This window comes from Diachasmimorpha longicaudata, chromosome 2 (genome assembly GCF_034640455.1).
Source record: "Diachasmimorpha longicaudata isolate KC_UGA_2023 chromosome 2, iyDiaLong2, whole genome shotgun sequence".
Lineage (NCBI taxonomy): Eukaryota > Metazoa > Arthropoda > Insecta > Hymenoptera > Braconidae > Diachasmimorpha > Diachasmimorpha longicaudata.
Genome location: NC_087226.1, coordinates 7,839,449 through 7,862,447, shown reverse-complemented (window position 1 = coordinate 7,862,447; position 22,999 = coordinate 7,839,449). Strand labels below are relative to the sequence as shown.

At 38.2% G+C, this 22,999-nt stretch overlaps 2 protein-coding genes across 9 annotated transcripts in view; one reads left to right on the top strand and one right to left on the bottom strand.

Annotated features, from left to right (window-relative positions):
* Mitf (mitf) overlaps positions 1-13,453 on the top strand; it is a 54,493-nt gene extending 41,040 nt beyond the window's left edge. Inside the window, exons 4-7 of one of the 2 annotated variants that reach the window (XM_064136214.1) lie at positions 563-752; positions 5,068-5,143; positions 8,681-8,960; positions 10,161-13,453. In XM_064136214.1, the coding sequence (XP_063992284.1) occupies positions 563-752; positions 5,068-5,143; positions 8,681-8,960; positions 10,161-10,400 (786 nt within the window). In that variant the 3' untranslated portion in view covers positions 10,401-13,453. The remainder of the gene's footprint in view (positions 1-562; positions 753-5,067; positions 5,144-8,680; positions 8,961-10,160) is intronic. The other variant, XM_064136222.1, reaches the window with a different exon arrangement.
* The window catches only part of LOC135170469 (procathepsin L-like), a 200,508-nt gene that overhangs the window by 45,326 nt on the left and 132,183 nt on the right, over positions 1-22,999 (bottom strand). The window lies entirely within an intron of this gene.

Genomic DNA, 22,999 nt, shown 5'->3' with positions numbered 1-22,999 from the left:
GGTGGAGAGGGGGAATTATTAACGACAGGACGTTCATTCCTAGCAATAAGGCGCCATTTTGCAGACACTCATATAGCTATGGGCACAATGTTATATTGACAGCACCCGCACTAAGTGGAGATGGGGAAATGAGGAGGACGGATCTCTCGAGCGAAACGCGATAAATCGTTAAGTAGCTTCAAGGCGTTAATATCGATAACGTCTCTGATGCACTCGCTGCATGATATTAAATTGACATTGCATTCTAATCAGAGCTAACTGCTGTTCAATAAGCTGCTATTATCTTGGATCGATGGCGTTGACAGAATGGGACGAATGGGATTTAATTTTATTGATGTTACGGGAGAGAAATGCGGGGAAATACTCTAGAGATATGACGAATGTTTTTGAATAAAAAAAATCAATAGGGGGAATTGAAATAGAAAAATGAAGTGTGAGATCTTGTGCATCATATTTCATTGGCATAATTTAATTTTTTTACGATGAGATCGCAACGAGTACAATGTTAGACGGTTGGGAAAGTTGAGGTTCAGGAATTTATTTACTGGAATTTTCTTTTCAGGCGGAAGATCTCCTGGACGACATTCTGTCGTTCGAGACAGGCTCTCTGGGAGGTGGGCTGAAGGAGGGCCAAGCTGGGAGTTTATCCAGCCTACCAGATCTTGAAATAAAACACGAACCACTCCTGCTCACGGATGCGGAGATTCATGCGCTTGCCAAAGATCGTCAGAAGAAGGATAATCATAATATGAGTGAGTTTATAATTTTAATTATTTACGGAACTAATAGTTCCATGAGTGAATGAATTCATTAGTTAAAGGTTGAAACACATTAGTCAGACCTTAATCAGTGTATATGTGTAATTATTAGAAACACTGCACTGTTGAAAAGTGATTGGGATTTCATGATAAGTTTTAGCCTCAACCAAATTTAAAATCACTCGCCTCAAAATCATTAGCCAACTGTTTATATAATTTCAATTAGTTGCAACAGCGAATGTGACCAACTTTGCAATATACGATGAGGATTTTGTCCAATTTTTCGTGAATCCCCCAATTTATAAATACGACAAAAGATCGTACTCTCGAATTTTGGAAAAGCTGAGAACGTGTGAAAGCGATAAAGTTGGTAGAATGATAGGGCCGAAACGGGAATGAAGTGGAGTACTGTGCTGTTTCAAATGGAAGAAAAAGTAGCGGAAGGAGGGAGATAACGTTAGGGAGGGAAAAGAGTAAAAATCAGGCGTTCAGAATGTACGAGGGACAAAATAAAATTGTAATTTTGGCCAACCATCTGCTCTCTGCTTCCATTTTTCCCTCCTTATTCTCGTTTATTTTATACGTTTTTTTTTGTTGTTTTTCCGCTAGCCTGCATTCGCATCTCGGGCCAATCTTCGTGCCGCATTTCCTCCCTTCCGCCTCTTCTCTGAATATATGAGGCCAACACACATGTGCACTTAAACTTTCGGTCCCCTTGGCCATTTGAGGAGCAAACTAGGGGGCCTCCTATTCCTTGGTATTGAGGGTGCTTTTTCATGAATTCTCAACCTCACAACGAATACACTTGTGCGAGTGAAACGATCGCGGGAGACCGCACGTTTTTCACGCGTGACTCGACGATGTACGTGAGCCGATTTTTATCGTCCTATCGGACTCGTTTCGATCCACCATTTCGTATTCTCTTTTTCGAAATTGCAGTTTGTAGACATTCGTGGAGGTCATACCGTGTTATTTTGATTATACGAATGGTTGGAAATTTGTACAACCAAAATTTTAAGAAAAATTTTTTAATCGTGTCCAAGATGGTACATTTGGATCAAGAGAAGTTTTTTGGTATAACAGATGGCCGTTTTTCTTCCCGGAAAATAATCAAGGACCACTAATTGCCTTCCGCAGAGAGAACCTCGTATATCGACTACTTCCGGATTTTCAAAGAAAATTGATTCAAACGAAGTCCCGGTATCTTTTTGGCAGATCGAACTCAAAGATTTCCCTTTTTCTTATCCTGTCTGTTGTCGTTCGTAAGAGTTAACCATCTAAATCTAATCAACAAGATCAGTGCCCTGAGGATCCCCCGCACACCCTTCAACTTTCTTGTCCAGTTGTAGCTCCGAAGAAACTTCTCTCCCGTGGAATTTACAGGAATCGTGACAACATCCTACTTCTTCTTTTTTGTTTTAACGTTCTAACTCTTTCTCGACTCTCTCATCCCTCCTCATCCGAACTCGCTTTTTCCTTGCCCTTCCCCTTCACCCCCAACTTCCAAGTTCTCCACATCCACTTGCTAATTTTCCTCTGTCGTTCGGGACCAAAGTAAACACCTGTTGTTGACGGTTTTGCCTGTCGGTATGAATGCATTTTAATGGGATTCGCTTCTATTGGATTTTTTTTTTACCTCACGATGTCGATTTAATTATACGCCGGGAATTTCCATTAACATAATACCAGAAAGATTAATTTTTTGGATAAACATTATCTTTTGCTCGTATTTATTCTGGGCTTTGTTTTCTAGAAATTAACAAATAATTAAAGTAATGATACAAAATGATTTGGTTTTATTCTGAAAATATCTTGATTCATCTTGAAAATGAAAAACTAAATGGATTTTCATGTTAAGCAATTGTTAATAAGTTAGAAGCGTATTTTTCTTGCTCCAAGTGCCAGAACATTTTTTTTCTTCTACATTTAAACAATCATTTATTTTCGTTCAAACAAAATGAATGGATATTTTCTCTTTCATATTTCCCAACTTTCTCCAATACCCGACCCGCATAAACAACGATATGTGCAGGAAGTAGAATGGTACAGAGGAGCATGTAAAATCGAAGGACGCTATCAGTGACGGGCTACCCGTGGTGGCCTTATCTCAGCCTCGTAATGTTCACAGTTGCGTCGAGTTTACGATTGTGTTATTGGTCGTGTTAATATCAGTGTTAATCGCCCGCTCATTGATCATGCTCCACGAGCTACAATAATCGTTAAATCAGGGAATAAACATTGTACCCAAGAGCCTAAATAGCCTCGAAGTTGTTGGAAACTTGATGGATTTTTTTTACACAATCTTTACGAGCGCCTCTGAGATGGAAAAATTATCACTCTGATCTGCTATCTTTTATCACTTCCACATACTACAGAAACAAAAAAAAAGTTCACACAGGTGTGTTAATGCATATCGTGTTCATCGGAAGATATGGAGCAAGAATGTTCATAAATACTAATATATGTTGGCGATAAATTCAACGACCTCAGCTATAATCATTTATACCTTAACATGATTGATGGACCAATAAATGAGAAATAAGTATAGAGATACACCTGGAAATATGAAAAATAACTATTTCCAAGGAAAAAAATGACGGAAAAAGGCCACTCGAGGTGCAAAAAAGACGATTCATCATAACGAGACAACCGCAGCGTCTAAACAATGAGTACTATCTCAGCAAAAAACTTCTCACTGAAGTAACAGAAACACAGGGGAATGCTATTCTCGATTTTTTTATGAAGGATTTACTTTTGGACTTTATCATTATTTCATGATCGATGAGTTGTATGTATTCTCATTTTTTTTCAGTTATGATTTGGAAATTGTTATGATTTGCTAAAAGGGATGAATGATGATGGAAATCTCCAGTGATTATAGAAGTCTAATTATACTGAATTGATTGCCCATTTGTAGCAGATAAATATTCTTATAAATATTTTATTTCCGCCGAAAACTTATCAAATTTCAAACGTTTGAAATTTCATCGTGTCAAAATTAGTATTGACTTTGAAATGAAGCCTATTTTATTTGTTTTTTTCATTTCATAATTAATATACTTCATAGAATAATTTATGACTTCTATCTGAATATTAAAATTGTAATCAGCCTTTTCATTTTGAACGGAATTCAGTATAATTTTCGTGCAAATTATTAAATTCCAATTACTCTTATAGGACTATTTGAATATAATAAACTTCATATTCCAGTGTAAAATTCATTCATCTAGCGTAAAATTTCTACATAAATTCAATCAGGCCAATAAAATTACAATAACCATGATTATACCCGCTAACCGCATTTCTGCCTTCAATATTCATGACCTTTTCAATTGCTCCCTGCAAATGATCGCCGCGAACATTCATAAAAAACACGAGCGAAAATTTATGTAAAACGTCATAACAGAGGGCTCGTATGTTACCATGTACCCGTCTGTCATCTCCCTCAAATAATTGTCCCAAAAATTCATAAAAAATCAAATGGAAAATCACTTAAGGATCCATAGCATCGATATTCTCTTCTATAGTTGTATCGTATACATCGCCATTTAAGTTGAGAAATCGCAAAAACTCTCGACACTAGGTATTGGCGAGGGCACCTGTCGATCCATGCGAATATGTCCTCACTAGAGGATATGTGCTGGAGAAAGAGTGTGCACACTAGTGCCGTGAAATCTCACGTTTACGTCGCGTGCTCGTCGACTGATAACGAAGCTATCGTTGCAATACTATAGAGTATACGAGAGGAGCACGATAGCCCCTCCCTTCGCCTCACTCAATGTGCTTCAACCCTCTTCCCTGCTCTCCAAACGTATATCCGAATATACGTGAGTCGAATAGACATTCCCAATCCATGTCGACGCTGTTGAACGCCAAGTGGCAAGTCCACGATCGAATTTCGAATGGAAAAATACTACAAAAATTGCTTATTTTTTAAAGAAAAAAAAACATATATTTATACTTATATTGCTGTCATTTCTTTCTAGAGATTTGAGGCGTGTGCATGACATTCTCAACATTGATGCAGAAATTTTATTCAAATTTATAGAGAATAAATTATGAATTTTTTCCCCACTTCGATAGTAATTATGTGAAAAATTCTTTTCTCGTCACCTTCCATTACAAAGAATTTTCAACATCCTAGATTTTTACCAGAAACTCCAAACGTTTTTCGTGTTAACGCGTAACAGGATGAGAATTTCTAATTCATTCATGAGAAAGATTAGATTTTCTCATTCCTCGAAACCATAATTTTTCTGCGTCATCTCCCTTCTTCCCTCATTTTATTTTAGTTCTCTTTCTTTTTCAGTTGAAAGAAGACGAAGATTCAACATCAACGATCGAATCAAGGAGCTGGGAACATTGCTGCCGAAAACCAATGATCCGTGAGTCCCCCTCTCAATAATCAAAAAACTACGATAATACCCATGATGATTCTCTGAAGATAATATCCCCTCCCCCTTCCGCTCATTCAATCTCCGTTATTCTCCGTAAATTCGAGCTATCTATCCCCTAAAAACCCTTAAACAAAGAATAAGAGGTGAGCCAAAGACCGAGGGACTCTCGCCTAGGTGCAATGAGTGGCGGAAGAGAGCTTTCACAGAAATTGCATTTTTCAACGTTCGTTATTTTCATTCCTCGTCGTTGCACTCGTACCAGTTGGATAGAGGTGCATTCTCAGGAATTCTATCCAGCACTGGTTTCACCAGCAGTAGAAGCTATCCTCTCAATTCCATCATTTCCTCTTTTTTATTCATTCCTCGCTGTCGTGGAAGTAAATTTCAATGAGAAATGAGAGTTACCGAGACCGATAGCCCGATATGATGAGCCAAATGGGGTAACGGTGGCTTAGCTGATGCACCAATGGAGCCCCCATATGCGGATTTCTTCATCGATTCACCAGCAGAGTACCACATACTCGGTGGAAGACCTCATTCTTGCGTTTCACCTCATCCCCAAAGACTATTATTTTTCCTCTACCATTCAACCATTCAGCTCACCCCTCCTGCACTGCGTCAGTATTAAGTTCCAACGACTGATTCTGCAGGTCAAGCGGCCATGCTTCAGCCCTCAACTGCGGTTAAAGAAATGAAAAGGCTTCCCTGAGAATTCCATTCTTCATTCTTGGCTTCATTCCTCGCTCAGTCTGTAGCTCTCCCCTCGTTTTGTCTCATTTTCTTCAACTCCACCTTTTCTTCATCATTTTATTTTCTCTATTTCTCGCTGGTTCTTTATATCTCTTCCCCCTTTGTCATTATCTCCACTGCATACTTATAGTGGCTGCAACGGGAGATGAGCACAAAGGATCCCCTTGCGTGCTGAATCCTGAAAATCCGAATCTCTTTCTGTGGGCTTTTGATGGTTGGGGAGGATGCATCAGGGAGCTGCAATAATTGTTGCTAGACTGGTTTTTAGGGAAAAGAAATTCTGGAAATAAAATCAAATAAACGAGCTTAGGTGAATTACAGTCTTTTGTACCATAAATATTGTTAAAAATAGTGGAATTGTCATTTTCTCGAATCTTTCGTGCAACGTAGCAAACAACTCCGCAAAGACCAATTAGAAATACAAATAATTCGTTAAAGGGCAGCCCCTCACTGGTGAATCGTCACGTGAAAAGTCAATGAAGAGTGCTAAAATATCGACACAAAGGTGCTACTTCTTTCATCTCATCGGAAATAAATAAAAAATCCAAGTAAACACACAAACATCAGTCTCTCAAACTCAAATATTCCATTTGACAGTTAAAAGTCAAAGTGCATTAATGTTGAACCAGTTGAAGTTTCAAGTAAACAAGATTACCTAGACTGGTCCTTTGACATCCATGGGTCCTGTACACTAGGGAGGCATTCCACATCCTCCACATACTTCCAACTGCCCCATCCTCTCAAATACAAATGTAGCCAGAAGTTAAGTGGAAGGTTCAGAGTCAACCAGTATCAGCTAACGAGCCGCAGTGAGCGTTGCACGTTTATACCAGAAGACGCCCGCATAGATCGACCATTTATCAATCTGGCTTGGTTGGAGTACCATTAGTCAGTGTCGACGACCGCGAGGACTTAAAAACTCCTACTGATGTATCCTCGACACCTAGACTCCCGGCATTACATCCCTCTGCTCTCTCCCCAATCTCTCATCCTCACCTACCTCCCCACCCACCCCCACCAAGTGCTGGTGAATATATCCCCCCAGGATCAAGGGGTTGATATAGCTCCTGTTATATATATTATGGGTCCTCGTCGTTAGTCGGGTGTGACAGGACACGGGGGTTTGGTCGAGCTGGTGTGTTATTTATGAGAACAAAGCTGTTGAATTGTTTCTCTTTCAGAGATATTTTTGTTTATCAGATAATTACATGGAGACCTGACTGAGCCTTCTTTAACCCCTTAATTAATTGATCATTGGTCATTAAAGACTACTAATTTTTAATCTGTGGCAAGGGATTTTTACTTAAGAAATCACTCTCGAGAGCAAATCATTTCTCTATAAAAATATAGAAGTTAAATTTAATTTCTTTGAGTTACCTGAGTATTCCCTTTAATCTCCCAGTTCATCATAATAAATGAATGAAACATCCGCTGAGGTAAAAAAAATTCTGGAATCTACGAGAAATATCAGAAGTAATTTCGTCTCTCCGGTGCAGTTCCAACTACTCCCGGGAATCCCCTGTTTGTTCCGCCTTTTACGAGATAGGAAGAATATTAAAGACGCTGGATGTGTAGAGTACAGTTGTTTAAAGCCCCGATAATAAAGTCTTGGGATATCTGAAAGACCCACTTAGACGTAACACTGATACCACTACCACTGCTGTATCAGCCAGAACGAAGATTCCATTCTCCATTTTTTTTTTCTTTCTTCCCTTATTTAATGTGCATATCTGCATCTCACGTGTCTCGAGAATGTATTATTTTTCCGCTTTGTGTCAGTATGTTTTACCTTCATTTTATCAGAGTTCAGTTTATTCATTCTGCTGTTGACACGTGCGCGAGATATGAAACGCTACAATGATAAAATTCCGTAGTTTTTATTTTATTCTCTTGGAAAAATTATTATTCATGTACCCAGAAATAGGAGGAATATTACTTTTCTCGTCATATAGTCAATATCCTCGTGGTGATGGCGTACAAATCTACTTTTGAATGCAATTTCTACGGGGGTATGTATTTGATTAAATCGCAAGATTTATTGGAATCGACGAATACAATAATTCCACTTGGAAAAAAAATTGTGAATTTCTCAACTTGAGGCTGGAGATTTCACTCTGTCCTAGCACCAGTTCATGTGACCGGGATAGGCGCGTTCTGATGAATCCTTATTTTCTGCCGTTTATAACTTGTCTTATCAATGAAAATAATCGCACAAATAATGCTTCCCCGTTCAGACGACTTCCAGAGAAGTTAAACTGATTAAAATGTGATAGCGCAGCTACATTCACTTTACTTGGCTCAACAAAGTTCTTTAATCAAGGAAATTATTATCTTAGGATATTGTGCACTAAGGGAAGAAAACTGGGCATTCTAACCCGCGTGTAGATTAGCACCCGAGGCAAAGCCGAGGGTGGTAAAGACGCAGGTTTGAATGCCCAGTATTTTTCGTCATAACTACGCCATTAAGTTCCATTTTTCTCAGCAAATAAAGGGATGAATATGCGTGACTCCCTCTCAAGGTCTTTTAACATAGTAGACTTGATCGAAGAGGCGAATAACCTTTATCCCCCTCATAATTTTCTTCTCAACTAAATTGATCATTCAAATAATAGTGACCTCACAAATGATTGCTAAAACAACCGCACCGATTAAAATTATAACTACATTAACCTTTCTTGACTCAACAAAGTTCTTTAATCAAAAAATAATATTTATAATGTACCTTCTCTCCATCTTCACTTTTTAATCAAGACATTTACTTTTATTTCTCCGCAGATATTACGAAATAGTGAGAGACGTAAGGCCAAACAAGGGTACGATATTAAAGTCCTCTGTGGAGTACATAAAATTACTGAAAAATGAGCTCACACGGATGAAACAGAGTGAAACAAGACACAAGCAGCTAGAGCACCAGAATCGCCGACTATTATTACGTGTACAAGAGCTTGAGCTTCAAGCAAAGGCTCATGGTCTTTCAGTTACAGATGCAAGTTGGGCATCAACGTCAGCCATAGCTGTCAACTCATTCTCAAGGACTAAGCACGACAGAAGAAAGGTAAAAATTTGCTTCTTCATTCGTTACTCAATCCTCAGGCCTTTTCATTCGTTTCACCCTGGCTTTCCACTCAGACATTCTTTGCCGTTTGGAATGATAATTCCGAGTTATTTGAGGATGAAACGGAGTAAAAAAAAAAAGTTATACATGGAAATGAACGAAAGGGATTATTTACCTTCTTCCATCAACGAAAGTTAATTTCAACTTTTGCGGAGAAAAAAAAAAGATTGCAGAAGAAACAGAAAGTTTTTGTTTTCACGATTATTATTATTGTGTTTAAGGATGGAAATTATCCTGCAAAGAAATTTCACAGAATGCAATAACGAGTGCTTCCTCATTAACATTTTTTTTTCTCTCCATAATAAGATATTTCTTTTTCATACGACAAAAGTTACCTCTGAGTTTGAGCAAATGAGAAGGGGGAGATACTCTCCTTTATCCTGCTCGCTTATTACCGCGTCATCCCTTATCACCAGCTTCTTAAAGTGACTGTGAAATAACAGTGAAGATATATATGCAGACATAGAGTAGTTCATTTTTAACCCAGCACAACAGGAATTATGAGCTTCAGTTACTCATCCCCCGAGTTTTTAAATGTCAAGAATTTAAAATTCCGCGATGGAATTTTCATTTCATTTTTCGATCCTTTGCCTTTGCACTTCTTCGGCAAAGGAGACTCGTGTTTCGCGAGTTTAATCGTGTTTGTCTAGAATGGAAAAACATCTAAGTAGAAAGAAGAAAGTAGTCCTGCATTTGAAGACAAAAATCCAAGGTAAAATTTTCCCCCTTTTTGATATATCTTTTGGTTCTTCGTCTCATATCTCCAATTACCCCATAGCAGTATCACCTCTTACTTTATCAGGGGAGGGATCTCTATGGACTTGGTATTTGCGATTGAGACATTATTAATCATCAGCTGTAATCGACTGATCGAAGTAGACTTCAGATTGACTGTTACTGTTGATAAAATATATCTAACTACTTTATCTTGTCTCTCCTCATATTTGCATTTATTTCTTACAATCCCAAGAGGTTTATCACAAATTCCTCCAACAATATTATGAGCAAATAAACTCCAGTTGATTTAGCTCACCAGATATGCAAATTTATCACATGTGACTGCCACTTTACACGCAATACTCATTCAGAACGCCATGAAAATGATATCTTAATAAACTGATAATCTGAAATTACTATCAGATACCGGAGATGGTCAGTGAAGACACATCACTCCTGAGTATGGCACAATTTGAGGATCTGATGGAAGATGACACGAGTGGTCCAGTCCACGGTGGGGATCCAATGCTGTCATCACCGCATTTGCCACCCCTGAGTCCACCAGCCCCAGCATGTCATCATCCTCTCCCCGACGAGGACACACTCGGTAGTTTAGCCCCAACAACGTCAAATTCATCGTCAGACATGGACATTGTTGCATAGCCACGAGCCCCAATTCTTACATACATACGTGGACACGTATCACGACCACCAGAGTTAACCAGTGATATTGAAATGGATCTCTTTGGCTATCTGGGAAGAACCGATGTACCGTGAGGAGGAAAACCATTAAAATCATAGTCATGTACTACGAGTGTGTGTACCCACTTGACTATACTTTGAAATTCTTCCCTTTCAGAGTGGCATCAGTGATTTAATCGTAGTTTGAATCAATGCATCTGCTAAATCAGGGTGAGGTGGACTCCGATGGGTGGGGAAATGGGGGTGGGAGGAGAGGAGAAAGGTAGGAATATCCAGTGAATTGGAAATAGTGCATTCGGGTGAAGGTGAAATGCCGACCAAGAGGGATAAGAGGGTTTCAAGAGTGAACTCTCGAAGGGAATTGGTGATTTGGTCTCACTTATATTGCTTCCTCAGGACTTGGGAATTGAATTTTCTTGAATTTCTAAAATATATCGTCAAACACTTGACCCTGTTTCTTAGACGTCACCCAACGTGTGTAAATCAGTGCAGGAATTTCAACTGGTACGTATCGTCAGGCACGCTGGACGTGCTGGTGGCAACATCGTATATAATTTAGTTGAATTTTTATGAGTTAAGCATGAATTGACTGTGACCGTCATCCCTTCAATGTCATGTTTTTTTTATTGTGTGGTCTGAGTTCATATTTGTGAATTCTTAAAGTAATGAGAGGTGTGTTAAATGGTGTCGGGAGGTTTTCCGCTGAAAGCCGGGGTTGTAATGGCAGGAAGCCATTTAATAGAGCCAAGGTATACAGTAGACTATAAATTTCCCGCTATTTCGAGAGCAGTAAACTGTGAGGCGGAGAGAAAAGAAAGTTGCATCATGCCAGGGTTTTTTTATTTGTGGATTTTTATTTAAATTGCAAGGGGATTGCGACATTTGCATTTTAGAAATTTTTAGATGATGCGCTCGAGTGCTGCAAGTTTTTTTCAGAAAATTTCTCAACTTGAGGAGCCTCCGGCAGGATTAAAACACTCCTCCTTTTCATCCAGTGCAAACAGTCAATCTCCCTATGTGAATTTCACTTGCGCAAGTGTTACATACACTGAGAAAAAAATATAGCTCTATCAAAACACGAATATTCACCTAAATGCGATCTTCCTTCTTCTTCTCGATCCCTCCCAGGACCAACGATCACTGCAGTAGTGAAAATCAAAAACCGAATTGAATACAGTTGATTATTTTTCCCACCCAAATTTCAGCCAATAGAATTGCACCATTTGTTGATATTTTGTATAGCCTACCTCGAATATCAGCGATAATTTTTTGAATATTTTGGTAAACAAACGACACTTAACCAAATAAACCTCTTTTCATGTCATGGCACAATTCTCTTGGCCGAAATTTGGATAGGAAAAATAATCCCCTGAATACCACTCGAGCTTCAAAATTATAGAATATTTCCCTCTAGGTTCCCTGCATACAAATGAAGTCGTCAAGTTTTTCAGGAAAAATCACTCGTGCTTCGCACTCGTGATTTTTTAGCCTGAAAAACTTGACTCCTTCATTTGTTTGCAACGAATCTATCGGGAAATATTCGATAATTTTGAACCACTTGTGGTATTATATGTGATTATTTTTCCCACCCAAATTTCAGCCAATAGAATTGCACCATTTGTTGATATTTTGTATAGCCTACCTCGAATATCAGCGATAATTTTTTGAATATTTTGGTAAACAAACGACACTTAACCAAATAAACCTCTTTTCATGTCATGGCACAATTCTCTTGGCCGAAATTTGGATAGGAAAAATAATCCCCTGAATACCACTCGAGCTTCAAAATTATAGAATATTTCCCTCTAGGTTCCCTGCATACAAATGAAGTCGTCAAGTTTTTCAGGAAAAATCACTCGTGCTTCGCACTCGTGATTTTTTAGCCTGAAAAACTTGACTCCTTCATTTGTTTGCAACGAATCTATCGGGAAATATTCGATAATTTTGAACCACTTGTGGTATTATATGTGAATATTTTGTTCTCACTGCTTAATTTTCCAATCTGCCTATCTTTTCATAGTATTTCTTTGATCAAAAAATTTACCTTTTTTCTATGAGCTAAACCACATGTGGTACTCGCCTCGTGTATTAAATTAATAATTCATGTCTATATTCCTCCGATACTATTGACTCGAGGAATTGAGGCCGATTACGCGTTCCAATGCATGTCATGTATTTCAATTCGTAGGCACACTTTGACCCATTCTTTTCGTGTTTCAATTTCATAAATTAAGAGAATAAAATTATCAGGGATACTGTAGTCACAGGTACCATGATATTTCTACAAATATGGGACAGTGAAAAACAAATGCCAAGTGCAATCCTGGAAAAAAAACTGTCAATTTTCCGTTAAAATGTATTTAGCTAAATAGACTAGAATTTGCGAAGTATTTTAGATAAATTTTTATGCCTCTCGCCTACAAAACTCATGTTAGTTAGTGTAAATATTATGATATTAAGTGAAAAAATGAAATCCCCTGTGGTGTATCCGCAGTTCTTTGCATTGTAAACTTTTGAAATTTGTATATGTGAGGTATGAGACATTTGTTTACGAAATGCCTTCAATCTTTTATCCCCTCTGGGGGAGAAACTAAGGAAAAATAATACCCACATTCACCTACGTGACCCGACTCTGTCACACGGCGAATGATATGAGAGAAACGTTAAAGTTGTTGTTTTATTTTTCATTAGTTTATAGTATAACTATTTGTTTGTGTGAGGTGAAATGAGGAACGAATTACTGTATTGTTAATACCTAATGTTGATTACATGAAATATTTTATTATGGAGAACAGATGCAATTTAGTGAGATTGACTTCATTAATGAGGGGTTGGAATGTCGTCTGATACTTTCAGCCTCGGAACATGAAAAAAAAAAATTGTTACCGAATTGTATCGCAGTTATGTTGCGATGAGATTAAATGCCTGAGAAAGCTCTCAGGCAAAAAGAAATAACGTTACAAAAAAAAAATCTGAAGTAAAGTAAAAAATTGTGATTTTTTCATTTTTTATTCCTTCAAATCTTGGGGTATCCTCTGACGTTCAATTTTTCCCTTTCAGTATCAAATGGATTTTGAGTGGAATTCCCTCCAGCTATAATCTCGTCTTTCAACGATGTATAACGAGACGATCAGAAAACGGAAATGCAATTTACTGTATCGTCGAAGCGAAATGGCTTCACTGCTGTGCATTTTTTTCGGGCTTCAACTTTGCCCACTCGGATTTCTGTACATGATTTAACTAAAGTTCAAGAAGATTTTTCATCACCAAATTCACATGGATGTGACCAAAATAATAGTATGAAAATTTGATAAGATTGACAAATTCTAAGGAATTGATAATATTGAAACAGCAGTCCTAGATCAATCAGTAACCGATTTTCAGAATAATATTCTTGTGATTATTAGTAGAACTTAGAAATATAGCATGAATGAATGCTATAAGCTTATAGAAATGAATGCTATAAGCTTATTCATTTCAGCCGTATAAATGCAAGAAATGAAGAAACGTATCTTGTAATTGAATAAGGTCTTCTGTTTCTCGTCTCCGGCAAAGGGACTAAGAAAATGTAGTTTCTTTACTGATTCTATTACGGAAATTGGATGCTGTCTATTTTTCAAGTTTTAGTTTTCTTATTTTAATATCTCTATACGGGTCTACTCGATTTTTCAGCCCCAGATTCGCGTCAATGTAGCCAAAATACCCTGTGCGCAATTACGAGCTTCAGAAGGGCTGTTTGATGGCATAGAACTATTGAACTAGTGGTTGCAAACTGAATTCATCACGTGAGTACTAACAGGATTATTTATTTCATGTAAATGGGAGAAATGAGGAATGCCCCACAATTACAGAAGGTCCTCTGATTTTCATTTCCAATCAAGATGGAGAATCGTTACATTATTTCTGTCAATATATGATCACCTTTTATTTTAATTAATGGAAGTCGGATAAAAATTATGGTGCTGGTAGGGTACAATTTGGTGTGCGTTAAAGAACAATTGCTCTAACTTGGAATAGAAGGGAATCATCATTTATTAATTTATACTACATCTCGCTTTCATAGAAAGGTAGAGGGTAGTCCTTTTAAAAAATTTATCGCCTAGAAAAATAATTCAATTCATTTAACATTCTTTTCTTGTTCCATTGAAACAAATTTCAACATTTATCACGAATTGAATCTCTACTTCCAAAATTTTCAAGATTTGAGGTGATCGAATCAATGAAAATCGTATCTAAACCCCTCTAATGATAGATTGGAAAGGCAAATACAGTTGTGTAGAATTATTGAAAATAGTATGGGCAAATACCACCGAGTCGATATTATTGGTATAGCCGAGAGGCTTACAATCATTACCGATGGATTTTCGAAATAATACTGTTGTGCTAGCAAATTGGATTCATAACATGAATACCAACCGGATTACTAATTCCATCGATGTAAATGGGGAAAACGAGGAGTGTCCCATAATAGGCTGAAGCCCTCTCACAGGGAACTCAGAATATACTAGTTTTTTTTTCCTTCATTCGACGGAGAAAATTCTCACCACATGACCTCTATTCCCTGCCTCCCTGGCACGTAGCAACCAACAACCCGACACCGTCGTATAATGGATCGCTTCAATTTACACGTCGACCCCTCACTGACACCCGCGGCGTGTCTCGACATGTTGCCCCTTTTCACGTTACGTAGCGCTCTAAGAGAGATCGAAAGGGAGGTAAAAAAAAAAAGCACGAGAAAATGAAGGGAACCGAAAAATATGAGCTGGAAAAATTGCTTCTCGCTAATGTGAAAAGGGGCAACAAGTTTAGTAGGTCAGCCATGACACAAAATGTAACACGAAACAAATTACTTCATTTTAGAAATTGTGTCTCGCGTTCGTGAAGAATTTCCCGGCATTTGTCAAGGAAATTTCTTCATTTTTCATACGGAATGGAGAAAACTTCAGGTGTTGAATTTATTGATAAATTAATTTTTTTTATTCACCCGATGGAGTTGCTCCGTTCATTCAATTTCATTTATCAAAATGAATGGCAGTCAACTTAGTTGAAGAGTTTGTTAATTATTATATTATTTCTGGTGACTTTATCAAGACATTGAATTATTAAATTTGATCTTCTTCCCTCTAAATGTCCTTTCCCAGTCGAAGGCTAGTCTCGTACTGAATAATCTCATGTATTCAGCTTTTCCATTAAGTTCCCTCAACTAATTAAAGATCCACCCGGCAAACCGGGGGATTGAAAAGGTTTTGAATGGAATATGGGAAAAAAATTCAAAAAACGAGAAATCACATCTAATGGAGATATAATTGTATCACGTCGATCCCCTTCGAAAGAAGCCCAACAGTTAATTAATCCTGAAGGATAGTACGAAAAAATTCTCATTGTTACATACTCGTCGTCATAGGCACACTACCCCTTCCCTATTTCCCTGTTTTACCCATCAGTATTAATCCCTCAAGTTAAATGCATTTTCGGCATTTGGTGGTCTCGACCCACGGAATCCCCCGGATGTGATTCCTCTTGCGTGTCGCGTAAATCCCACCCCTTTCCCGTATACACTGTAAACCAGTTCCAATACATTCAAGCGCACCCCATACAGCCCCACCGCGCACGAATGAAAGGATGAAAGAGAGAAATTGGACAATAACGGGTGGAAGGGAGGTGGAAGGGTAGTCGCGTGGCTCACTGCGAAATTATACGACTCTTGCGGTGGAGAGAAGAAAACGTAACACCATTTCTCAACACATCCGTGTGTACACACTGACAAAGTTCATGTGAAGGAGACGAGAGGAAGAGAGAGAGAGAGAGGGATGATTTCGGTATGGAAAGGGCATGAGGAAAATGGGATGTGAGACCGTAATGGGGTGTACAAGCTTTTCTCTGCCAAAACTCATGCCGCAAGAAAGCAAACATCCCTTTGGATTTTGCCGAAACCAGATGGCAAACCCATACACAGGAAAAGAGAATTCACCTCATCGTTGGTAGTCAGACTCTCTTGGCTTCCTTTCATCTTTACTTTACTTTTCCGACTCTTTCATGCCTCATACTCGGCCTTCACACATTCGTCTTTGCTTCATTTCTCAGCTGTCCTTTCACATTTCCAACTGAAAAACATTGGAAAAGGGGATTAGGTGTAGGAATGACAGCAAAGACATTTTTTTTTTAGACTTAATTCTCGTGGAGTTGCTAGTGGATTCAGGATTTATTTCGCATTTAAAGGGAGAATCGTTTTTTGCAATTGCGGAAATTTTGTCGTGCGGGAAATCGTTCTTGCTTGAGGATGCCAGGTTTTTCTGTAGGTTTGATTAATTGAGTCTCGTGATTAAATTGTGGAAGAGGGAAGAGGATGGGAAATATAGTAGTTGCAGTGGTGGGTTGTCTGAGGTAAAGGAATTTTGTATCAGGTATGTGACTGGCTTTATCCGAGTAATTGCCGATAGAGTTTTTATTCAAATTTGGGTACTGTGGAAAAATTTTATGTTATATGAACGCACTGTGTTCTCTAGTTTCAAGATCGAACTTCACTTTGCGAATAAATAGACTAGGAATTATCGGGGGAGTGATACCAAGTGCGATTGAAGGAGATCAAATAATGGCATTGAAATATTTAATGATAATTACAGCGGTCATCGCTGTTATTGCGAAACTCCCTCTAAATTAATAAAGTGGCAAGTTTTGGTTCAACAAATTTCAAAACATCAGTATAATAAACTGAAGAGATTGACGATAAATTTGTTACATACCATTGGATTACACAAAATATTTTATTTCTTCTTTCAAACGTTGCCCTTGGCCAATAGAGAGCGCTTGTAAACCCTAGACATCTCTTCTTACCACAGACTAAAGAGAATTCCTCCCTTTTTTTGATCTACTGGAGTCTAAATGAAGGTTTGAATTGACTGAAAATTATTCAAAAGACGAAAGGAGAAGGGATGCCCATCAGGCTGAAACGTGCCCATTACCGTATGGCTTTTGCTCATGGGAGTCAAAACGCTTTTCCTCAATTTCTCCGTTCACTACCTCATTCTTCCGAGCTCTCTCAACCTCTTCACCGTAGCACATCAGAGGACGGCTTTCATCGGGGAAAACTGCCGGGAGGCGCGTTGAATTTTTGAACTGTGAAATAATCGAAGGATTTAGAAAACTCCGGGGGTTCGATAGCTGAAAATTTCAAGCGTCGATTTTACGACGTGAAACCAAATAAATCCCTGAGGGGATTTTAATATGTAAACAGATTCAAGGGAAGTATTGATTTTTTATTAAAAATTGTCGTTTGAAAATTTTGCCGGTCTATGTTCGCGGTCGATTAATATATGATAATTGAGGTAATAATCTTTGATGAGTCATAAATATTTTGAAGAGTTATTAATTATTCAGTTCTAAAATGGAAAAATTATTCCAGCGTTATTGAACACAATCGTTTTGGTTTCAAAGGGAAATTCTTATTAATCGGCTTTAGAAATCTCTCGTCCTTTGTGCCGTTATTTTTTCCTATCTTCATATTTTTTGTTTAATTTCTATTCCCCCTCAATTTGCGTATATTGCAGAGCGCACGTACCCGGTGAAATTGCATTGCACCTATACGAATATCGATTGTAGGAACGCCGTGATTCGTTGGACGGATAGTTTCCGCTCTATTAAGCTCCAGGCGTTTGTGTCTTCCGGGTGGAGGGTTGCACGGTATCTCGACCGGACGTCCGGGAACAATCACCGGTGGTACTATTTTTTTTCGAACGTCTTGGGGTGCTCAACACACCGTGGAGGGGGAAAATGAGAGATTGGTTAATATGTTTCGTATGAAAAGTAGACTTAATTAAAAAAAACGCCGCATGTTTACTGAGTTCAAATTTCATGAACTAAATTTTGCTGAATTGTGGGATTGAAATGAGAAAAGAGAGTGATAATTGACTTTCACAGGGTGGTAGCGTAATTTTAATCACCAATTTTTCTCACTGTCTACACGGAGAGAAAAATTCTTGAAAAATGACGTGTCTCTTCCGTAATCTGTCAGTCAAAACAGTATTCAGTAAAAAATACGAAACAGTTGTCCAATTTTTACTGAATATTGTTTTAACTGGCAGATTACGAAACAGACACGTAATTTTTCAAGAATTTTTCCTGTCGCGAAATGAAGAAATCAGTTCTATATTAATAGGTCATATTGTTTGTCACCATAGATCTTGAAAAAAATCAGTTGACTTGAGTTCACTGCAGAGCCGGAAGGAAATTCTCTGAGAATTTGTCTCCGGCACTGCACGTGAAACGTTGGAACTTAGTGCCAGCATTAAAACCACGGAATGGACTTAACGACTCGTGGCGTGTCGGTGGCTGGTGGTTACCTAACCAAGCCTTCAGCGACTGCAGCCCTTATTTCATTTTGCATCCCATTCTCTTAGGCCACTTTGTCCCTCTAACGTTTATTCAACGAGTAGAAGGACTTGGCGTCCGTCAAACTGTAAATTCTGGGGCGAAGTAGAGGCCTCAATGGAGCGTAAATGACAGGCTCAAATGGGGGAGGCTGCATAATACATTTTCCAATTAATTCTTGGTGTACTAGCTGGGTAATTATGAGATATATTCCATTATTAGACAATTAATTTTGTGGAAAGTCAAGCGAGAGAAAAAAAATTAGATATCCTGCAGCATTAAAAATATTTGTCCATATTCTCTCAGATAAATTTGGGCTTCAAGGGGAGGAATGAAATTTTGATATTTTTTCTCAATCAGTGGAAAGCTATTCACGGCACGTACGTAACGGATTACGTACGGTAAAACTTCCGACGATTTTCCAGATAATTTTTTTCCAATTTTTCTTCGCAAAACTGGTGCTCTCTCCTTCTTTCTCCCTCAATATTTATCGCGATTTATATTTATATTCATAATAAATGTGTTCTATTGATTTAAACATACATTTGTATTTTGAAAAATTGTAAATTGAAATTTCTCCCCATTCACCCGGTTTTGTAAATGAATGCAATCTTAGATCTTACGCGTTTTCGCATCTCGCGCAACAAAGCGTAAATTCTCTGAACCCATGTCTATGCAACCCCTCGGGGAGATAGGTAGCCGTTTGGCACACCGTAGGAGATGCTTCATAATGTTGCTCACCCAAAAGCACATTATATCACAGAGCATTCTCGTAATATTGCATTCTACCAATATTTATGGGTAACCCATTGTTGTCAAAATATTTGCTGCTCTCGATACATACATGCCCGGAAAATATCGGTCTCGGCTACTCTCGTGCTATTCGATCCCACACCGTCTTGAATGTATTCATGAATTTATATGAAAAGATATTTTTTTTCGTATTGATGTTTTCCACACTCGTGATATGACAGACGTGAAATAAACCAAGAAGGTATCGAGTGGGGAAATATTTTTGTGAAGGGAATAATTCAAGGGTGGGAAAGATATTGGAATGGATTTTGTGCCTGGAATCGATTCACAGGGAAAACCGGGGAAAACGTTGAGAGAAAAATGCGGAAAGGTCAAATCATCGGTGAAAAAATATGTTAGAGCAACAGCCAATTGATAATATTTTTCCCTTTGAAATATTTTTCTCATTAACATTAAAAGAAATCTAGTTGACTCCTCAAATACGACTTTCGCAGCTTCCGAAGAAAAATTTTCTGTAATCATTCACGTACAACTGCCGGGAAAACTTACGGTTCCAGTTGTAAAAAAACCTAATGCTGTTTAGGTCAAATTGAGTTTCGAAGTTCTTTCTGACATTTCTGACAGGATAAAATTTAGAGGCAAAAAAATCCTGTTCCGTCCAGTCAGCGATTGAATCCGAGTCTCCGAGAGGGCATCTTCAAGAATTATTTACCCGTAATGCATCCTATCGAGACACTAAAGAGTATTCTCGGAATAAACGAGAGTGCCCTGAAAATTTGAAAATATCATAAACCGCAGTGTGACGTTGAAAAAAAAATGTGAGTACGTGTGGAACTGAAATTCCCAAGTGTGTACCACATTGGTTGACCCCTCAATATTCTAGCGGCATTCTCACTACGCGCATGAACGAATACGTGACCCTCGAATTTTCTTGGTATCCAGTGGATAAAATAAAAGAGGTATCCGAGAAAAAAGCCAGCGAAATTGGGCGTCAGCGAGGATCGAATGGGGTTGGAAATTCATCACTACATATTGCAAGAAATATAATACCGCTCCCAGAACCATATCTTATTTTTTTACGTCAATTTTTTTCTTTTTTCTTTCCAGTATTTTCACGTACTTTCAGTTTTAAAGTGGGAGTAAACGGTTATTCCTGCGAAATATTTCGTATATAAACGAAAAAAGAATATTGTGGTACGTCTTCTCCCTCTGTACTCGATGATTTTGAGGAAAATATAACCCCAAAACGAGTTTAAAAAACATCAAATTATACCAAGTGCTATCGGTGAATGGGACAATTCTATTAGTCGATATTTCATGATGAAAAATGCTACAGAAATTCTCCGAAAAATTCACGTTTACTCCAATAATTATAATTTTTCCCTGGCTGATTCTTCAAACCTCTTATCGTCTGTTACTACTAATTTTTTTTTCTAAAAAAATTTCGCTCGAAGCCCAATTGATCAAATCTTCACAATTAAGTCTTCACAGTTCGAACGTTTAGGTCGCCAGTGACCACAACTGCATCCGCATCGCCAGTTCCTGTTCTTCTCCTTGAGCCTTGATACATCGATATATCACTGTCGCATTCCACCGTGCAAAGGATGCCGGTCTCATTTTATCCTGCCCCTCCCCCTGACTCCTCCATTGTAAAAAGATATCGAGGATTCACCTTTGTATTCCGGTCTAACCGTTTGAACGTCCACGAGCTTTTTCAATTTGAATTCGATCGGGCCCCAGCGCTTCTTCGAGCTCAAAGGGCACCTTTTACCCCTGAATGAACTTCACATGACGCGCAATAAGAATTGAAATGTAAAGGTCAAGCCCTTTGACGAGCATTGCAATGCTTGTGCAATCTTATTTAAACTTTTTTTCATTCTTTCTGAGTATTCCATGATCAAGCATTTGAGTGCATAGCTTGGACTTCCCGATTGAAAATGGATAATTATTGATAATTATGGATAATTATTGAAACCATTGTACACGGAAAGAAAAGATAAATCAAAATTGTCGGAGAATTAGAGAATTTTATCAAAGATCGGATGAATACATATTCTTTTTATCAAATGTCGGGATAGAAACGAGGACGATGACTCAAGAAGTGCTTTTATTGAACAGTCCAGTACGTTTTATCGGAAAATTCTCTCCGTGTACTCGAGGCTTAAAGCGATACTGAAATCTGGAAATGTAATTGGAACGGAGTATCACGTGAGCACAACAGATATACAACAGCAAATCGAGGGAACGAGAAAACAAAACTACAGAAATACAAAAAAAAAAATATTGAAGGAAAGGACAGAACAAAGTTAACGAACTTCTGTGTCCTGGGGACACCGTAATACGGTTTTCCTTGGCTTTAATTTGTCCAATAGTTGTAGCAAGAGAATTGTGAAAAACAGGAGAGTCTCATGATAATGACGGCGAATGACCCTAACGATCCCAAGGAAACGACACTCGTGGGGGTGGAGGGACAGTTTTGAGGGGCATGGACTTTATTACACTACGTGAGACTGAAGTTATTGTCAGCCTGGGAGGGTATAATGGCTCCTGTAAGAGGATACGTTCGCCCGGAATACATAACTCAATGAAAATGTACCATGACAACTTTCGTCTGACCAAACTCGCACATTTTCCACTGGACTAATTACCCGCTCGCTGTTGGAAATTCTCATTATAATTATGTTTTATGTTTAATGAGCTTGAAAGTTCAGATAACTGAATACTGACAGAAGCAGTGGCATTTACTATTAGCTGTTGTAGATGTACAAATTATTTGTTGATTATTTTTCGTTATTTTATTATTTTATTGAGTCAAAGAATTCGTAAATTTCGCATGTGAATTGGGCAAGGCAAATTTAGGAGAGGTAATGGATCATCAACGTTACTTAAATTACATTTTTGGAAGTCATTAGATTTTTTAAAGGCACTAGAAAAAAATTCACATTGCGGAAAAGGTGAATTTGCACCTGTTCAAAATTTCCTTGTAAAATTATCATTCCACAGGAGGAGATATTCAACGGTGAAAAGTTAATTATTTTCACTCGTCAATTAGCTCATGGAACATAATACAATGGCGCTTTTAAAAATTTTAAAATTTTACCGGGGAAAGTTCACGCTAAAATAATATAATAGGGTATTGAGATGAAGTAGCGGTGCAGCCGAATTATCAAATGTATGATCAAAAACTACGTAGAAATACTTGATGCCAGCCCTGGGCAATGCCGTTGTTTTGCGTACGTAGCATCAACTCTGCTATTACTACTTGTAACAAGATCCTCATTTATACACGCTGCACACATTCGCACCACCTCCGGGGGTTCATACTTTGAATTTTGTGTTCTTTGTATAGGTAATACTGGATGGATCACAATGGGCGGCCTCAGTACTATGGTTATTAAATTTCCAGTCATGAAGGTAGGCATTGACACATGGAGGATTAC